Here is a 21209-nt window from a genome sequence, read left to right on the forward strand (position 1 = left end):
GTCTCTCTCTAGCCCTGCCATTCCCCTTTACCTCACAGCTCCTCAATGCTTATCTAAGAGCCTTTATCATTTTAAGGATTGTTGGGAAAATTCTTACACAGGGACACTCGAAGTCAATCTTAAATCATTCAGTTTATCTTGAATCATTCAGTTTATTGTCAGCGCGCTGGAGAGGTTCCAACCAACTCAATGCACCACAGTACACATGTCAATCAAGAGCTCTGTCTGGGCAGTCTCAGCAGTTGTCTTTATATACGGCTATACACAGACAAGTTATATTTGCATGATTTAGCATAATGATCATTACTGTTTTGTTTCATCCATGTGACCGACCAATACTGGTTCAGAACATGTGTCAGACCAATACTGGTTCAGAACATGTGACTGACCAATACTGGTTCAGAACATGTGACAGACCAATACTGATTCAGAACATGTGACAGACCAATACTGGTTCAGAACATGTGTCAGACCAATACTGGTTCAGAACATGTGTCAGACCAATACTGGTTCAGAACATGTGACAGACCAATACTGGTTCATAACATGTGACAGACCAATACTGGTTCAGAACATGTGACTGACCAATACTGGTTCAGAACATGTGACAGACCAATACTGGTTCATAACATGTGACTGACCAATACTGGTTCAGAACATGTGACAGACCAATACTGGTTCAGAACATGTGTCAGACCTATACTGGTTCAGAACATGTGTCAGACCAATACTGGTTCATAACATGTGTCAGACCAATACTGGTTCATAACATGTGTCAGACCAATACTGGTTCATAACATGTGACTGACCAATACTGGTTCATAACATGTGTCAGACCAATACTGGTTCATAACATGTGACTGACCAATACTGGTTCATAACATGTGTCAGACCAATACTGGTTCATAACATGTGTCAGACCAATACTGGTTCATAACATGTGACTGACCAATACTGGTTCATAACATGTGTCAGACCAATACTGGTTCATAACATGTGTCAGACCAATACTGGTTCATAACATGTGTCAGACCAATACTGGTTCATAACATGTGACTGACCAATACTGGTTCATAACATGTGTCAGACCAATACTGGTTCATTACATGTGACTGACCAATACTGGTTCAGAACATGTGTCAGACCAATACTGGTTCATAACATGTGACTGACCAATACTGGTTCATAACATGTGTCAGACCAATACTGGTTCAGAACATGTGTCAGACCAATACTGGTTCATAACATGTGACTGACCAATACTGGTTCAGAACATGTGACAGACCAATACTGATTCAGAACATGTGACAGACCAATACTGGTTCAGAACATGTGTCAGACCAATACTGGTTCAGAACATGTGTCAGACCAATACTGGTTCAGAACATGTGACTGACCAATACTGATTCAGAACATGTGACAGACCAATACTGGTTCATAACATGTGACAGACCAATACTGGTTCAGAACATGTGTCAGACCAATACTGGTTCAGAACATGTGTCAGATCAATACTGGTTCAGAACATGTGTCAGACCAATACTGGTGCAGAACATGTGACAGACCAACACTGGTTCATAACATGTGTCAGACCAACACTGGTTCATAACATGTGTCAGACCAACACCTCACGAGGCTTCTCCTCTCTAAGCTGAGACCTTGAAACTGAGATCTTTCATTCGTTCTCAAAACAAGATCTGGGCGTACTGCCAAATCGCAGCTACTGATAGTGAGGATTTGTACAGTCAGCCACTTGCATGAACACAGAAATTTGTTACTTAGAACAGCACATGAATGGTACACAGAAATTAGTTATAAGAATAGCACAAACATTAAAATTTCCCTTACAGGATGATTAGACCCAGGGTTTTTTCCTGACCAGAGGGCAGACAAGGTGCTAGACTGACTGTGACTGGTTTGTCCTTGCTGCAGGCAAGCCCCTCATCCTTAAACATTACAGCAAAATTGCACCTGCACAGATACACTGGTAAGCGATCATTCATTCTCCCAAGGTGAATCTGTATGTTACACATAAACTGCTGAAACTACTACTTTCTGTACGGACAGTGACAGGTGTTCTCCCAGGTGTAGTGCTGTAGACCCCAAGCCATACGAAGAGATCCGACCAACCCTCATCAACCCGCAGAAGGAACCGACGTCAGACACAGAGAGCATCCCCAGACCGTCCACTTCCCCTGTCCTGGCCAGGAAATACTACAGAGAGTCTATCGCCAGCATGGGCAAGGCCAGCATCCTGGGTATGTCTGTCAGTCCTCTGGTTGATTCTCTGTATAGAACCTTTTTGCATTAAATCACCGTGCACATTATTATTACCTTAAATATTTGAATATGAGTGCCTTCATTACCTGTGCACATGATGCAGATTCAAACTCGAGGTGGTCCAAAGCTAGAAGGGAAAGAATTAAACTTCATTGTAAGATTACCTGACTCAGCAGGTTCCCATAGATTTTACAGTCAATCATTTGTACAGAAGATATTTGTAGACAGCACAACATGTCCTGAGCAGACAAAGCAGATGGTTCCATTCAAAGTACATCAGCATGTACTCAGCATCTTGTGATGGAATTGTCATCTATTATTGGACTCACTCAACAGTATTTCCCTCACAGACCCACCTGTCAAATAATATATGACATAGGCAACACTGCCATCTTGTGGAGAGAGCATGTAAAGAACAGAGCCGTACTACTGGGTCAGTCTCCAAAACTCCACCCTAGGCAACAGATTAGGGTCTGGTTTCAATGACGGACTCTTGGCAACTTTCATAAGCGGAAGAGGGTGGATCCTCTTCCGACAGACAACTCTCCCAACAAATCACGAGGCAGACATGCCAGAAGGTTGCGATTGGAAACCAAATTTGGTAGGGAAAAACTTTGCAGCGGTTTTAGTGAAGTTAGTTGCACTCATTAAAAATAATCTCTTCATCATGCTAGATACTATTTAGTATTATATTCAAGCGGATAAGGTAGTGACGTAGTTCCTCTATGCCAAACTGACGTTCTATTACTTACAAAACCTGTTAAGCCGGAGCTGGGGAGGCAACCCGGATGTCTAGAGTCTAGGGTAGACTTCACTCACCTTCGTCGCACCCTATCTAAAATGAATCTCTCTCCCTCCCTCTCTCTGTGTGTCTTGCTCTCTCTCGCTGTCTTTCCATCTCGCTCTCTGTCTAGGAGCGGCCAGTATAGGTAACAGTATAGGGAAGGGGATGGGATACTGTTCTCCCGGTTCTCCCACTCTGCGCCCTCCGGAGTGTCCTTTGGCATCGAGGGCTGGACCCCAGAGGGAGAGGAGCCGAAGAGGACAGTCGACAGCCAATCAGCTTACGGCCTTTCGTCCACCTTGTCCCAGTCTCCCTCCACCCTCATAGACCCCTCACATTTCAACCCCAATTACAGCTACATTTCAACCCCAATTACACTTTCAGGAATAATTGTATTGTAGTCCATGTAATAACATTTAACATTTACATTTAAGTCATTTAGCAGACGCTCTTATCCAGAGCGACTTACAAATTGGTACATTCACCTTATGATATCCAGTGGAAAAACCACTTTACAATAGTGCATCTAACTCTTTTAAGGGGGGGGGGTTAGAAGGATTACTTTATCCTATCCTAGGTATTCCTTAAAGAGGTGGGGTTTCAGGTGTCTCCGGAAGGTGGTGATTGACTCCGCTGACCTGGCGTCGTGAGGGAGTTTGTTCCACCATTGGGGTGCCAGAGCAGCGAACAGTTTTGACTGGGCTGAGCGGGAACTGTACTTCCTCAGAGGTAGGGAGGCGAGCAGGCCAGAGGTGGATGAACGCAGTGCCCTTGTTTGGGTGTAGGGCCTGATCAGAGCCTGAAGGTACGGAGGTGCCGTTCCCCTCACAGCTCCGTAGGCAAGCACCATGGTCTTGTAGCGGATGCGAGCTTCAACTGGAAGCCAGTGGAGAGAGCGGAGGAGCGGGGTGACGTGAGAGAACTTGGGAAAGTTGAACACCAGACGGGCTGCGGCGTTCTGGATGAGTTGTAGGGGTTTAATGGCACAGGCAGGGAGCCCAGTCAACAGCGAGTTGCAGTAATCCAGACGGGAGATGACAAGTGCCTGGATTAGGACCTGCGCCGCTTCCTGCGTGAGGCAGGGTCGTACTCTGCGAATGTTGTAGAGCATGAATCTACAGGAACGGGTCACCGCCTTGATGTTAGTTGAGAACGACAGGGTGTTGTCCAGGATCACGCCAAGGTTCTTAGCACTCTGGGAGGAGGACACAATGGAGTTGTCAACCGTGATGGCGAGATCATGGAACGGGCAGTCCTTCCCCGGGAGGAAGAGCAGCTCCGTCTTGCCGAGGTTCAGCTTGAGGTGGTGATCCGTCATCCACACTGATATGTCTGCCAGACATGCAGAGATGCGATTCACCACCTGGTTATCAGAGGGGGGAAAGGAGAAGATTAATTGTGTCGTCTGCATAGCAATGATAGGAGAGACCATGTGAGGATATGACAGAGCCAAGTGACTTGGTGTATAGCGAGAATAGGAGAGGGCCTAGAACAGAGCCCTGGGGGACACCAGTGGTGAGAGCACGTGGTGCGGAGACAGATTCTCGCCACGCCACCTGGTAGGAGCGACCTGTCAGGTAGGACGCAATCCAAGCGTGGGCCGCGCCGGAGATGCCCAGCTCGGAGAGGGTGGAGAGGAGGATCTGATGGTTCACAGTATCAAAGGCAGCCGATAGGTCTAGAAGGATGAGAGCAGAGGAGAGAGAGTTAGCTTTAGCAGTGCGGAGCGCCTCCGTGACACAGAGAAGAGCAGTCTCAGTTGAATGACTAGTCTTGAAACCTGACTGATTTGGATCAAGAAGGTCATTCTGAGAGAGATAGCAGGAGAGCTGGCCAAGGACGGCACGTTCAAGAGTTTTGGAGAGAAAAGAAAGAAGGGATACTGGTCTGTAGTTGTTGACATCGGAGGGATCGAGTGTAGGTTTTTTCAGAAGGGGTGCAACTCTCGCTCTCTTGAAGACGGAAGGGACGTAGCCAGCGGTCAAGGATGAGTTGATGAGCGAGGTGAGGTAAGGGAGAAGGTCTCCGGAAATGGTCTGGAGAAGAGAGGAGGGGATAAGGTCAAGCGGGCAGGTTGTTGGGCGGCCGGCCGTCACAAGACGCGAGATTTCATCTGGAGAGAGAGGGGAGAAAGAGGTCAAAGCACAGGGTAGGGCAGTGTGAGCAGAACCAGCGGTGTCGTTTGACTTAGCAAACGAGGATCGGATGTCGTCGACCTTCTTTTCAAAATGGTTGACGAAGTCATCAGCAGAGAGGGAGGAGGGGGGAGGAGGGGGAGGAGGATTCAGGAGGGAGGAGAAGGTGGCAAAGAGCTTCCTAGGGTTAGAGGCAGATGCTTGGAATTTAGAGTGGTAGAAATTGGCTTTAGCAGCAGAGACAGAAGAGGAGAATGTAGAGAGGAGGGAGTGAAAGGATGCCAGGTCCGCAGGGAGGCGAGTTTTCCTGCATTTCCGCTCGGCTGCCCGGAGCCCTGTTCTGTGAGCTCGCAATGAGTCGTCGAGCCACGGAGCAGGAGGGGAGGACCGAGCCGGCCTGGAGGATAGGGGACATAGAGAGTCAAAGGATGCAGAAAGGGAGGAGAGGAGGGTTGAGGAGGCAGAATCAGGAGATAGGTTGGAGAAGGTTTGAGCAGAGGGAAGAGATGATAGGATGGAAGAGGAGAGAGTAGCGGGGGAGAGAGAGCGAAGGTTGGGACGGCGCGATACCATCCGAGTAGGGGCAGTGTGGGAAGTGTTGGATGAGAGCGAGAGGGAAAAGGATACAAGGTAGTGGTCGGAGACTTGGAGGGGAGTTGCAATGAGATTAGTGGAAGAACAGCATCTAGTAAAGATGAGGTCAAGCGTATTGCCTGCCTTGTGAGTAGGGGGGGAAGGTGAGAGGGTGAGGTCAAAAGAGGAGAGGAGTGGAAAGAAGGAGGCAGAGAGGAATGAGTCAAAGGTAGACGTGGGGAGGTTAAAGTCACCCAGAACTGTGAGAGGTGCGCCATCCTCAGGAAAGGAACTTATCAGGGCGTCAAGCTCATTGATGAACTCTCCAAGGGAACCTGGAGGGCGATAAATGATAAGGATGTTAAGCTTGAAAGGGCTGGTAACTGTGACAGCATGGAATTCAAAGGAGGCGATAGACAGATGGGTCAGGGGAGAAAGAGAGAATGTCCACTTGGGAGAGATGAGGATCCCAGTGCCACCACCCCGCTGACCAGAAGCTCTCGGGGTGTGCGAGAACATGTGGGCAGACGAGGAGAGAGCAGTAGGAGTAGCAGTGTTATCAGTGGTAATCCATGTTTCCGTCAGTGCCAAGAAGTCGAGGGACTGGAGGGAAGCATAGGCTGAGATGAACTCTGCCTTGTTGGCCGCAGATCGGCAGTTCCAGAGGCTGCCTGAGACCTGGAACTCCACGTGGGTCGTGCGCGCTGGGACCACCAGGTTAGAGTAGCAGCGGCCACGCGGTGTGAAGCGTTTGTATGGTCTGTGCAGAGAGGAGAGAACAGGGATAGACAGACACATAGTTGACAGTAATAACAAGTGCCTTTTCATAATATTTGCCACCCTTGACCCCCCCCAGAGTTGTTATATATATAAAAAGGAGAATGAATACATAATGCTAATTCACATCAGAGTTAAGTACCCTTTTGAATCTGTAGCAGTTACGTTTGTGCAGTATACAGTAGACGGTCTAAAATGTATTCTCACAGTGAATCTCTGTTCTACAGTAGAAATAGAACGCCGCATCGGTTTTGAACTCCGTGAGGGCCTTGTGGAGAGCCGCTATTGGTCAGCGGTGATCTCACATACAGCCTATTGGGTCTCACACGATATTGCGCTCTTGCTACTGACGTTCATATACAAGCAGGCCAACATGCCGCCACCCACAGAAGACAGTCCTGACCCAGAGTAAACACACAGAGAGAAACTCCATGTCCACTCACACAACACAGCATCTTTATCACTCTCTGTTACTCCATTCTCTCTCTGTTTTTATACTGACACATCTCTACTAACACACAGACCTTGTACTGTTTAGGTTGGGATGGATACACACTCACCCAAGGGTGACACATTGGATTATGCCCCCCGGAGGAGGGCTGCCTGCCTGTCACTGTTATGACCAGTCCCAATGCATGCTCTATGAAGCATGGGGGATAGTAGGATCCTCTATGTATCCTCCCAGCCAGTCCAGCCGCCAACGAGTATGTCAGAGTTTCCATTGCACACTACCGAAGGGGTGTCCTCTTCCTCGAAGATCACTGTCTCTGTCTGAAACTGCTGCCCTCCTGGATGTACCCATCTCCAGCTCCTCCCATGTGTAACAGCCATGGTTCAGCCGAACCCAAATCTTTCCTCTCCTCCACAGTCTGTGGAGGAGAGGATGTACAAGTCAGCCTGGCCCCCTCAGTAAACTCCCTCATCCTCACTGGTCTGTCTCTTCTTACGCTATGCTTCCATCTACAATTACCTGGGCTGAATACTGGGACCCTTAGTCTGAACACTACGGCATAGTTCCTGTTTTTCTCTTTGTTGTGGAAATGTAAAAAAAAGGGGAGATTATGATCTTGTCTCGTTTTTATTTTGGTATTCCACAGGGACGCTGTAACTCTATTACCATGTGACTATCAAGTGACTTTTACGTAGAAGTATTGATCTACAAAAAGCCATTTTAGTATTTTTGTTTTTGCACGACAAAGTGACAAGATGACTGTACACATACGCAAACCAGATGCGTGCGTGTGCAAATTGATTTTGTCAAACCCACACCAAACACGATCACAACACGCAGGTTGAAATATCAAAACAAACTCTGACCCAATTATATTAATTTGGGGACAGGTCGAAAAGGATTAAACATTTATGGCAATTTAGCTAGCTAGCTTGCAGTTGCTAGCTAATTTGTGCTATTTAACTAGCTAGCTTGCTAGCTAATTTGTGCTGAGATATAAACGTTGAGTTGTTATTTGACCTGAAATGCAAGGTCCTCCGATGATTAATCCACACATAAAACGGTCAACCGAATCGTTTCTAGTCATCTCTCAGTTCAGGCATCTTTTTCTTCTTTGGACTTTGTATGGAGATTGGCAACTAGCATTCATAAAAGGTGCATTACCACAACCGACCTCAATTCATCTTTCAATCACCCACGTGGGTATATGTTCCTAAAAACCAATGAGAAGATGGCATGTGGGTACATGCTTCTAAAAACCAATGAGGAGATGGGAGAGGCAGGACTTGCAGCGCGGTCTGCGTCACAAATAGAATCAACTTCTATTTTAGCGCCTGGCAGTGCAGACGCTCGTTGGCAGTATGGGTGCAATGATTGAATAACATGTATGTGTACATTTATTTTGCAAAGCACATGACGCGTCTGGTTTGGGCATGGTGTAAAATTACCTTATGTCTTTGGTTTAATAATTGAATGGTGCTGTGTGGCAAACTGTTTGTTTTAGTTATGAGGTACATCTTTGGCTCAAACGAGTGAGGAACAACGGCTTGACTCACTTGACGTTCAGATGATGTTCACACAATGTCAGCAGGACATTCAAGTGACAGATGTACATCCATGTGAAAGTCAAGCTTGATAAGTGTAACTTACCTTATTGTCATTAAGTTTCTATTTTAGTCCTACCAGGAACCATATAGATCCCTGTACGGAGATCTGAAATGTAGCCTCCATTTTATTTTATAGGGCAACTTTTTAATCTAACCAAAACACAGGTGAAATCAGTTCTGTTCAGATGGATAGTCTAAAGTCTGACAAGCTCCCTTTGTATGCAATTCAAGTGTCCAATCAAAAGAGAGATCATGTCAATGTTTCAGTCTGTGGTTGGACAGAGGAGCTGTCACTCAGACGTTCAAGCCAGTAGAAACTCTTCTCAGAACCTTGAGACGGTCATGAACAGAAAGTGACCTTCAGGTGCCTACTATTTGCATTGATACCGAGATAAATCAAAAAGAAAGGATGTATATATTTTTTTATCCAATTAATTTTTCATTACCATTTTTAAAAATCTGTAGTAGTGTTAACGTAGATCCCGGAGTCCAGCAGGTGGCCAAATATCTCTTTAATGTCACTAAGTTATTCTGTCTGCTTCACTCTTAGTGGCTAAGCTAGTATGAACAGAGCATGTTGAAATCCAAGGGCATTTTCCCTCTAGTAAAGGGCTTCAGGTCAGAGTTACTCAGCTTAAGTTGCTTTTTCCATGAACAATATGTAAAACTTAACAAGCTCAGTATATATTTTATGGCTCGCAAAAAGAAGCATGATGCCTGAATAACTTTGCATCCCATGTGGTCATTTTAAATGTGAATGTGTCTCTCATGGGGGTTATTGCAGTGTTCCCAACAGACCTCTGAAATCCTGAAGCTGCATTCAGATGGTCTGGCGCTAGCTGCCCACTATCTAAAAACACGTCCCACACAGGATTTGTTTTTTTATATCAGCAGTTTTATAAGATGATGGATGCAGGATGATGACATGTAACCAACCTCAAATGAATGTGTGTGATGCTGACTGCACATTGGCATTGTAGAGTTCCCTATATGTCCTATGCTTTGTCTTGAAAATAAGTCTCAATTGAGTTGTCTAAGAATCTGTATGGCACAAGCTAACTGTCCCAGTGGTCTCGTAGTCCACAGAATGGATTTATTTGAGTCGTTTTTAATGTAGATGCATGATGTGTATGAGAGTGGGACCTATTTTGTGAAGCGGACTTGGACCAGACTGCCTTGTAGAGGACCAGAGAACAACTTGAAGTCATGGACAATAAGGGAAAATTACTTGGAATTGTTCAGAGTGAAGGATGATGTTGGACCTTGCACATTCTCAATGGCTTGAAATTGCACAGTACCCCTTTTAGACATGGCTTGAAATTGCTTTTGTGTGTTTGTGTTAAATGTCAATGACAGACAAAGGTGAAAAACTGCCTGCCATCTAAATCAAGTTGTTTCTACATTGGGTAGTCATGCAACTATTCTCTCTTATAAAGGGTTTGAACACTCCCTACCATGTTGTTTTGAGTGTACTGATCAAGGACAGTTCGACTGATGTCTCTGCATGCTAAAATGATACGGGCTGAGTATGGGGGCAATTTAAAATGATGGTTGGAGGATGTTTTGTTCGTGGGCTATCATAATTGTGGTCTATTATAGTTTCAACACATCAGGCCAGCTATCACAAGGTGAACCTCACTCAAATAGACAAGCACAGACTGTTAACTATGTGCAGAAATACATTGGCTAAAGAACTAGGTTTGTTTAAATGGTGTGCTGTGCACGTTCTGTTTTTTGTTCTGTTTTGAGAATGGTCTTGGGACTCTGTTATATTTTCTCACCATTCATCTCAGCTCCAAGCATCTAGTGAAGTCAAAGTGCGGTAGCTAGCTGGTCTATCCCAGAGTCACCCCTAGTTTAATGAGGGCTTTGGATGACCTTTGAACCCTAAGGGGTCATCTGTAAAACCAGTTGTGTTCTGTTGGGCACACTGTAGCAAAATGTTTTGCAACAGAATATAGATGGTGTTCTTATTTGACAAGTTCAGGTAGTACCTCTGTTGCAAAACATTTCCCACCAACTGAACATGATCCAGGGCTTTCGCCTTTCAGATAATGTCCACAGAATGAGAGGTACCATCATCTAGGAATGTCTGCATTGCCTGGGTCGACTGAATGAACAAAACCTTTTTCAATAAGACTGTTTAAAACTTTGTTAGTTTGATTTTGAAAGGATTTCTGCTGGAAAAGTGACTGTCCCTAGAGTTGGGCAATAACCCACCATGCCTGAAATGGATTCAAACTGCCATCTGAAACGCTATTTCCTTTTTGTCATTTAAAAAATTGTTTAATGTACAATGGCTTCTTTTATTCTGTATCCTTCTCCCATCTGCTGCTTCTAAAGTTGTTCTGTCATGTCCCAAGTATGATATCTGAGATGTAGTACTGACGTCTGGACTGTCTGGTCTGTCTGAATGAAAAGTGCTTAAATGTGTGGGAGAGAGGTCTGGGACGAGGCTGAGGGAGGAAGATATTCTCCAAATATTAAATGGGAAAGATTCGCTAGTTTCCATCTCCCGGTTTTGATGGAGCACAATACTGCTATTTGTTTCCTTTGAACCGTACATCAAATTCTTTCCTCGGCCCCACACATACTTTCCATCCACACCACAATAGCTGATTCATAGTTAATGAATAGAGCTTTGTGTGATTGAAGATATGGACCTAACACTTTTTATGTATCTAATGTGGTACTGTAGTAGAATCCCAATGCAGTTAAGCAATATCTGTAAAGCAGAGATGGGATTAGTTCAATTAAGTGAATGCAACAACAAAAAACTGCAATTCCCATTGTTCTAGGTTTGTCCACAAGATGGCATACCTCCCCATGTAGTAAAACAATGGCCCCCATTGACCAATCTGGTCATCACAGGCCTCTCCAAGTCTATTTCCTCTCTTCATTAACAATGAGGCAATTAGCATGAGACAGTTACTCAGTTACTAGTTACTACTGATCAGCCCTGCAGTGGTCCTTATGTCTGAGCTATTAGAAAGGATTTATAAGGTGATGTACTTGAGCTGCCCTTCTCTTAGTTTGTGCAGTACTAACTCCTAGTTAAATCACACGCAAATACCTTGGCAGTGAATTGTAAACTACTGTGTGTACACCATGCTATAACGCTGTAATATACTTTCTAACTGTATGTTTATATGTCCATGTCTAGTATGGTTTGCCGTAATAGTGATTGTAGGCTACATGTCATTTGATTTGTACAAAGTTACACATTTCTATTGGACAGTGCCATATCCACTTGATTACAGATGCTGTTGTGAACTTCATTAGAAGACACAGTACACATTCCTCATCAGTAATTAACTGTCTGGAATTGATTGAGACTATTTTAGTGACACCACCAGTGTTGTGTGAAAGCCAGACATTATACAGCGAAACCAGACCAGGGCCCTCCACAGCAAGCTCCACTCCACATAAGTGTACCGTCTCTCTCCTCTCCTCTGCAACTCCACTCTCCTGCGCTCCCTGCATCTGACTCAAATGTTTACCCAGCAATTAAAACAATCTTTATAAGGCAATGGGTCGGCTGCCAGACTCCAACGAGGGGGTCAGAGCAGCAAGAGAGAAAGGTTATACATTGTTTCAATGCAGACCATAGTCTGAGGCCCAAACTCCTTAGCTGGAGCTGGAGAGCTGACACTAGTGAGAGCAGAACACTGGAGGAGAGCCAGAAACCCAGATGATTCATGCCTTACCGCCAACCACTTGGAGCAGGAGAGCATGCTGCTGTACAGAAGAGCAGATGCAATGGAAAAGAAATGGACAGCAGCTCAATCTTTGCCAAACTAGCCATTTGTGTTGCTATGGCTTTGAATGCACATCAACAAATCCAAACAAATGAGTAGTTTGGCTAAATATATAATTCTCTAGAGTGGTGGAGGCAGTGTGTGGATAGAACAATCTGTACAATTTCACACATTGATGTGTATTTTATTTAGTTTACAATGACTAATAACTACTATCCATGCACACTCAACAGGGTATTCTTTCATGGCTGAGGTTGTGGATCCATCAAAGGGTCTTGATTATTCTTCACTTCAGTCAGCCCATAACTCATGCCTGTTGATCTGTCAAAGTGTATGCCTACAATCCACTCCTGATGTTGGTATTTTAATGATGTACCAGAAATGAAAATACAGGGAGCGAGATTATCTTGTTATTTTATTTTGCTCACGAAAAATAATGAACAGATAGGATGTGTGGGTCTGATAAGAGGGTAGGACACCATTTAAGGATAACAAGTGCAATGCATGTTATGTTAAACCGTTGACATGTGTTTCATCAAAAGGAGTGATCAGCAGCTATATCCAAATCAGACTTGTGGCTGCACACTGGACATTTTGTAACATCTTTACCAGTGAGAGCCTAATATTGCAACATATTTAAAACTAGTGGGCTCGCTGGATTTGATATACGTAGATGGGGGGGGGCTTTAGAAAGTGTGTTCTAAATGAGTAATTGTGTGTAATTCCCTAGGCGGGGACCCCCATAGCGGTCCCCGGATGTACCACCGCAAACGCCATACTATTTCCATAAAAGGCTGCAGCAGCGGTTCTATGCGCTTGTTATTCCCTACCAAACGGTTGGATTTTCCAATGGGTCAGTTATGAATGAAAGCATGGAATAAAACACGACATACAAAAGCATAGTTTTAACTTTTACAATGTATTTCTAAATAAGAGTGCGTGGTTGGGGACATAATTGAAACTCCAAGCCTAGGGGTTAGAAAAGATCTGCGAGATTATAAAAAATGACATTGTACGTAATTTTCCACGTCACACAAGTCCCCTTCCAATGAAAAATAAAATAAGTATGGAAGGAGCAGGGGATTGACCGGGCGGGTAATGTTGGGAGAGAGGAACTGCTGAACGGTTTGAAAGGAAAAGTCGATTGGAGCTGGAGCAGTGAGTGACGTTATCTGGTGGAAAGAGGGAGGGAGAAAGAGAGACGGCTGGACTCCATTAGCTGAAGCCAGGAGGCACTTTGGGATACTTCAATTGGACGAGTTCTTTGGGATATTCTCTTTGAAAAGACCCAGATAGTCTACATTATTTAGAAAATCTGGTTGACTATCGAAACCTCGGAAGTTTAAGTGGCTTTTTGGATTTGGTTGGTGTATTTGAGAAGGTGAGTGGACACAACCGATTTAATTTACGTCCTCAAAACTCAAATGTAGTTCTTTTTGCGCACTCTGCCGCTTTGGAATATGAAAAATTGTTTTTTTTGTGCGCCAACTGTAGATTATAAAGCCTGCTATATCTGGTAAATAACGTATGATTCTAACTCCCTTTTACTCGTTCAAACGTATTCGTTTTGTTCATGTATGGACATATTAAGTGAGTTACACTAGCTGACCAGATTGTGTGCTCTCATGAGTTCTTGTATGGGGCTGCTTACGTAATCAACTTCATATTTGTCAGGATGTCTTTACCGTTAGAAAAAGCAGGTGAACACAAAGACGGGAGAGTATTTTTATTGAAGTTCAGCTTGCCATAACTTAAGCCGGTACCCTTTGTTCTTTTTTGGTTATCGATTAATTGCGTACTTCACATGTAGTCTTAAAGGGGCAATCTGCAGTTGTTACATCCAATTGTTTTTGGTATGTACCCATTGATAATGTAATGCCTCATGACCTTAGTTCAACTGTCGTACACAATCAGAACCCTAAATATACGTTTGACTGTTTCCAAATATTGAAGTAAACATTGTATTTAACGTTGTTCAAACTATGTTGATATCATGGATGGTCAGTCCTTGCATCTCTAGTTATGTCTGAATTTGAGTGGTTACATTACTCCAACCACAGTTTATTTGTCGAATCTGGGGTGGGATTTCACGTTGTTTCGATTGCTGATTGCCGCTTTAAGACTTATTCACGACTCCAATTACATTGAGCCATTGGATGTCCCATTAGCCTTGAGGCAAATGCCCGACGCCTGCCCAAATGCTCTGTCTAAACGCAAATATGCCTCGCATGCAATACAGCTTTGGAAACATTTGGAACTTAACTTGCATATCATTTTTCATATACAACAGATACACTTACTGTCGCAGTTCAGGAAAGTTACAACTGCCTGTATTTTGACAAACATGCCATCCAACCGCAAATGTGGAATGGAATGGTCCAATGGAAATGCGAGCGCAAGGTGAGAGAATGTCATACCTGAGGTAGTGAGTGGAAACAGCCGGGTGCGACTGCTAAATTGCGCCCCGTGGGTGCTTTAATAAAAAAAAAAAAGTTGATTTGTTGTCTAATTGAAAGTTAAGTTCCAAAGGTTTCCAAAACCGTATCGCTACCGCGGGTTAATAACGTTTCTAAATGTTAAAACAACGTCGGGATTGTAGTTCACATTCCTCCAAACCATCAGCAGAGAACCAAAGACAAGGACCGGCTGTGAGCCACCTTGTGCCCCTTGGGTTCTCAATAACTAATGAAGCCTTGGTTAGAGCCATATCCAAAGCATGCTTCAAATGGCCTATAAGAAAACTCACATTTGACATTTTATGATTTAAAGAAACAGAAACTGTTTAAGTTCTGGAAAATCACAACATTTTATCAAAACACTTTGATCGGCTATGGTGGTCTGGGTCCTGTGCTTCCTCAAGTCACTTTCAGTCTGCATGTGACAAACTTCACAAATGTATGGCAAGCACAATTTTGATACATATTTTTTTTACCAGTTGAATGGAAGTACTTTTTTCTTTGGCAGTTTTTCCTAATTGGTGTGAGGATGGCGCTGGACGGTATACGGATGCCCGATGGCTGCTATGCGGACGGAACGTGGGAACTGAAGATGCACGTGACAGACCTCCATAGGGACGTGTCTTTGAGGGTCACCGGTGAGATCCACATCGGTGGGGTCATGCTCAAACTCGTGGAGAAACTCGGTAAGAGATGTTCAATGGTGTTGCACTCTTTATGTCCAGCTTCTTCTGGAAGAAATGTGCTTATGTCCTGAAATGTGCTGATGTCCTGTTTTTAATCCCCATCTTATTCAAAGTATTGGAATAGAAACATTTGCATATTGATTTGTCAATGTTTTATTTTGTATTTTCTGTTGATTTGTGCTTCTATTCAGATAGCCAATTTCTACTACATTTGTTTTCCTTATGTGGTTGACCAAAGGGAGGAAGGCCATAGGCGGTCACGAGGCAATGTTCTTTGGCCCCTGTCCCCTCTGCCTCCCATCTGCAGCTGGGTTATGTCTGTCAGTTATCTAGTCATATTTGTGAGGCAGTAAATAATTTTCTTTGCAACAGTTCCTCAACTGACAACTGGAATGTGACTTCATCTAAACACCATTAACAGATAATAGCAACTTGTAACCAGTGAGCGACGTATACTAAACATACAGGCTACTCTGTTGGCTTAAGTGGGAATTCAGAATCTGTAATGTTTTATGATATGGATATACTGTAACTTCTCACATTCTATCACATGATTAGCAACATCCAATGGAATTATGCTGCCATTTTACACGTTTCTGAGTGAGAGATTGAACAGAGTGGAACACTGGGTTTTTTCATGGTGACAGACATCATGATGGCAGTGCAGTTTGGGACTTGACAGCGTCTTAGGCGTGCGAATACCCAACATTTCTCCATTGCACAATATTTTATTCCCTGGCCTGCACATTTCCCTGTTTTAGCCCTTCTGTTAAAACTCAGTATAATTGTGGCCTTTGTTCTCTGTGGTCCTATGTGCTGCATCTAAACCAGGCTCACAAGCAGCACTGCTGCTGCAACATGTGGGAAAACGTTAGTAAGGCTCTTTTTACTGACTAATATGTTTTTGACTCGTTCAGTCAAAATAACAAATCTTTTGACTCCATTCATTGGATTCAGTTTTGCCCAGAGTACGCAGGACCCCCTGCCGGAGAATGATGAACTGAAAACTCAAGAGTCGGGGAATGATTTTACAAGCCTCTCGTTCACCGTAAGGGGTTTATTGGAATGAGACTTGTAAAAGGGTGCTTTAAACAATGTACATGTGTTGATTGCTAGGCATACAAATAAGATGATTTGTTGATGCATTTGAAAGAAGGTCTAGTTGAGGCCGTAACCGGACTATTGTGAACGACTATTGGCGGAATGCATTGCTTGACTGCTGTGAGGGTGATAAGCACAATATTGTTTGCGAACTGCAGCACCCCAATGGTTCGAGTTTGTTTTACAAAGCTGTGTCCCTCATATCCAATCTAATCATTACATTCGTTCCTACTACATGAGATCAATTATCAGTTCTACATATGTATTTTCCTTCTCTGTGCTGCCGGCAGCGTGATCTGTTTTCCAGCGCGCATATATGACGGACAATTATTGGTCGGAGCAAGTCTAAGGAGCCGCTCAGCCGGAGTAGCACCTATTAATCCTGCTGTCACTCAGAGAAACTCATCTTGACTCTCGAGTCAGTAAAAAGAGTCGTTCAAAAAGGATGAATCGTTCGCAAACTGCACATCACTAGAAGATGTGTGTGGATGAAGCTGCAAGTTCCCCTTGTGAAGGCTTCCCTTCTGCTACAGTATGAGTGTGTGTGCTTTTATAGGGGGTTGTCCACCTTGTTGTAATAGTTAATTTACTGCTCATGTTATTGGGCAATAGTTTATATTTATGATGCTATTCTGCGACTCATGTTGTGCTTGTGTAACGGATGTGAAATGGCTAGCTAGTTAGTTAGCGGGTACGCGCTACTAGCGTTTCAATCAGTTATGTCACTTGCTCTGGAACCTAGAAGTAGTGTTGCACCTTGCTCTTGGCCTTTGTGGAGCGATGGGTAACGATGCTTCTGGGGCGACCGTTGTTGATGTGTGCAGAGGGTCCCTGGTTCGCGCCCGGGTCGGGGCGAGGGGACCGTTTAAAGTTATACTGTTACACTTGGTCCTGGCTACCTTTGGTTTTGTGAGTTATCGCTAGTGGATTCAAGTGGTGTGTGGTTTGATGTCCATGGTATAGAATAGTTTGGTTCAGCTGACCGTGACTGTCAGTTGTTCTTGTCACACTGAAACAAACAGTGATTATATTAAACATTAGGAACACCTACCTAATATTGAGCTACATCCCCCTCCCACCTTGGATTCCACAAGGTGTTGAAAGAAGTCCACAGGGATTCTGGCCCATGTTGACACCAATGCTTCCTAAAGTTGTGTCAAGTTGTCTGGATGTCCTTTGGGTGGTGGACCATTCTTGATATGCACAGGAAACGGTTGCGTTTGGAAAAATCCAGCAGCGTTGCAGTTCTTGACACAAACCGGTGCGCCTGGCACCTACTACCATACCCCGTTCAAATGCACCATTTTTTTCTTGCCCATTCACCCTCTGAATGGCACACATACACAATACATGTCTCAAGGCTTAAAAAACCTTAAAACTGTTTCCTCCCCTTCATCTACACTGATTTTGAAGTAGATTTTAACAAGTGATCTCAATAAGGGATCACATCTTTCGCCTAGTCAGTCTGTCATGGAAAGAGGTGTCCTTAATGTTTTTTCCCAGCTTTACCATACCACCAACCTTTTTTTCCTCCTCTTCTTAATATCTGAATGGTATTTTTTTATTTCACCTTTATTTAACCAGGTAAGCTAGTTGAGAACAAGTTCTCATTTACAACTGCGACCTGGCCAAGATAAAAGCAAAGCAGTTCGACACATACCACAACACAGAGTTACACAGGAAATAAACAAACATATAGTAGAAAAAGTCTATATACAGTGTGTAAATTAGGTAAGATAATGGAGGTAAGGCAATAAATAGGCCATGGTGGCGAAGTAATTACAATATAGCAATTAAACACTGGAATGATAGATATGCAGAAGATGAATGTTCAAGTAGAGATACTGGGGTGGAAAGGAGCAAGATAAATACAGTATGGGGATGAGGTAGTTGGATGGGCTATTTAGATGGGCTATGTACGGGTGCCGGTTGAAGGCATGTATCAAACTCCCAGTTATCCAATCGTTTGTAATAAATGTGAAGGAATAGCTTACCATTGTGTGGTGAACTAGATGATCATTTCAGCACCACTTTGATTGCTTTGAGACAAGCGTGGGGTCTTGATAAATCAATCTCAGTGTGTTTATTTAATTTTTTTCACTTTGTTTGGATATTGGTTAGGCTACAATTAAGCTGTGGAAATGTTAGCTTAGTTGAGGTGAGTTCTGCTCATGATCATCTTGTCTAGTTGGCTCATTTATTACATTTTGCCTGCATGTTTTATAGCTTAATAAGGTGGATTATTTTGCTCTTCACTCGCAGTCTTTTAGTATCCTAGGCCTACTCCCTACCAAAAGCCTGTGACTTCACTTTTACATATACATTTTTTTTTACCTGAATTTAATTAGTCAAGTTAGTTAAGAACAAATTCTTATTTACAGTGAGGGCCTACAGCGGCCAAACCTGGACGACGTCAATTGTGAGCGGCCCTATGGGACTCCTAATCACGGACGGTTGTGATACAACCTGGATTCGAACCAGGGTGTCTATAGTGACGCCTCTAGCGCTAAGATGCAGTGCCACTCGGGAGCCCCACTTGTCTCAATCAATGTGATCTGTTTCACTGAATCTCCATATGTATAGGCTATTTGGTTCATTGGTTTCTGGCTGGGCAAATAAGTGGTGGTGGCATAGCTCATCTATTCGTTTGCTCATCTCACTGATCAGGAACATTTAGCATGCAATAATGTAGCCTAAGTCAAGTGTAGACCTATTTTATTTTGATCGACCGCATATAGACCACTACACAAGCCCGCGAAGGTTGTGAAATATGAACATGAGTCGCATGCTTTTGAAAATAGGATTGTTATAATTTTCTCTGGGTATCATGATTAAGATATTCTCAATGTAAGACCCTAGGCCTGCTCCCTAACATAGTGGAGGGAGAGTAGTAAAGGGATGAAACGTGGGCTCTGTTTCAAAATATCCTTTTCTTTTTTACATGACATGTTCCCGTGATGCAAGTCGTGTGGGGAAAAATGTGTATTTTGTTATGTTCTTACTACAAAACATGTGTTGATTGGGGTAGGTGTATCTTTTCTGTTTTTTAATGAACTATTGATTTTATTAATTTGGACGTAACATAATGAAACAAAAAAATATGGTATTGTTTTAAATACATTTTATGTCTTGTGTTTCTTAGGACCTGCCTAAACACATTAATAATGGATTTCTTTTTGATGGTGTATATTCAATAGATTTATTAAAATACACTCCTTCTACCACTTGCCACCGGTATGCACACAAGGTATAAAAGGCGTATGCAGGCAAGAATGTGGTAAAAAATGGGCCTGTTTGTAATGGGGTCATATATAAACATTGCCATTTTTTAAAGACATACCGTGAATCCTATGTGAAAGCAGTAAAAGCAACACTGTGGCGTAGCAAAGGGGTTGTGGGTCTCCTCACATGCAGACAAACACATCTGAGAGGCGCAAGAGCCACATCTGCTGATTGTCCAAATAACTGTTAATCACCAGTGGTCTCAGTATCTCCTCTTGATAGCAGTAAAATGCAAGGTGAACTGTAGAAGCAGTGCAGCTGAGCTAACTTATCCCTCCAGTCATAATTACTTCTTAAGCCATCGCTTTGTGTAGTGTTTGTTTCAATTACCCCTCTAAGGAAGGCCCTAAAAATTGTCAGACTCCAGCCACCCTAGTCATAGACTGTTCTCTCTGGTACCGGAGTGCCAAGTCTAGGTCCAAGAGCTTTTTTAACAGCTTTTACCCCCAGCCTATAAGACTCCTGAACATCTAATCAAATTGCTAACCAGACTATTTGCATTGCTCCCCCCCTCTTTTAAACTGCTGCTACTCTGTTATCTATGCATAGTCATTTTAATAACCCCATTTACATATTAACTCAACTAACCGGTGCCCCCCGCACATTGACTCTGTACCGGTACCACCTGTATATAGCCTCGCTATTGTTATTTTACTGCTGCTCTTTAATTGTTACTTTTTTTTGTATTTTTCTTAACTGTATTGTTGGTTAGGACTTGTAAGTAAGCATTTCGCTACAATGTTTATGGGGAGCACGTGACAAATACAATTTGATTTGAAATGATTGGCAAGTTAAAAAGTTAATGTAGCTGCTATGGTTATCCTCAAACGGCCCCCATAGTTGACATGTTGGTGTTTGGGTGCACCTTAGATGGCATGGGAACATTCAAATAGGTCTAGTCAGGTTGTTTTCCATTGTAATCATTAACCCAGTCTCCCTGCAGACTTGACACATGGCTACTCTATGTTGGCCTTGTTCAGATACTGTACATATGACCAGCAGTGGAATAGCCAGTAGTGGTAATGATCAAGTATTATCCACATTTAGAGTAAATCAACAACTTACACTGGATAGAGTGGGACCCTGGGAGCACCTCTAGTGTGACACTGTTGTATTGTGAGAAAAGGCACCACCTCTTTTATGTGTGTGCGTGCTTTCTCCCAGCTGTACGTGACCTCTTTTCATGCCTCCCGGTCCACCCACCTCTCACTGGTGACATCGTTGAGTACAGACTGAACTGCATTCAAGTGCTTTGGCCACATGTAGGCATATGGACTCTGGTTGAATGATAGTCAGATGGTTGTCTTGGTGTAGGGAGG

The 21209-nt window shown here is 43.6% G+C and overlaps 1 protein-coding gene and 1 pseudogene across 6 annotated transcripts in view; both read left to right on the forward strand.

Moving 5' to 3' along the window:
- The window catches only part of LOC129813369 (phospholipase DDHD1-like), a 62738-nt pseudogene extending 50277 nt beyond the window's left edge, over positions 1 to 12461 (forward strand).
- An 896-nt stretch (positions 12462 to 13357) lies between these two features.
- The window catches only part of LOC129813042 (fermitin family homolog 2-like), an 84237-nt gene continuing 76385 nt past the window's right edge, over positions 13358 to 21209 (forward strand). The window contains exons 1-2 of one of the 6 annotated variants that reach the window (XM_055865181.1): positions 13358 to 13746; positions 15330 to 15507. In XM_055865181.1, the coding sequence (XP_055721156.1) occupies positions 15351 to 15507 (157 nt within the window). In that variant the 5' untranslated portion in view covers positions 13358 to 13746; positions 15330 to 15350. The remainder of the gene's footprint in view (positions 13747 to 15329; positions 15508 to 21209) is intronic. The other 5 variants (XM_055865182.1, XM_055865183.1, XM_055865184.1 and 2 more) reach the window with 5 other exon arrangements.

Source organism: Salvelinus fontinalis, chromosome 16, assembly GCF_029448725.1.
Source record: "Salvelinus fontinalis isolate EN_2023a chromosome 16, ASM2944872v1, whole genome shotgun sequence".
NCBI classification, from domain to species: Eukaryota; Metazoa; Chordata; class Actinopteri; order Salmoniformes; family Salmonidae; genus Salvelinus; species Salvelinus fontinalis.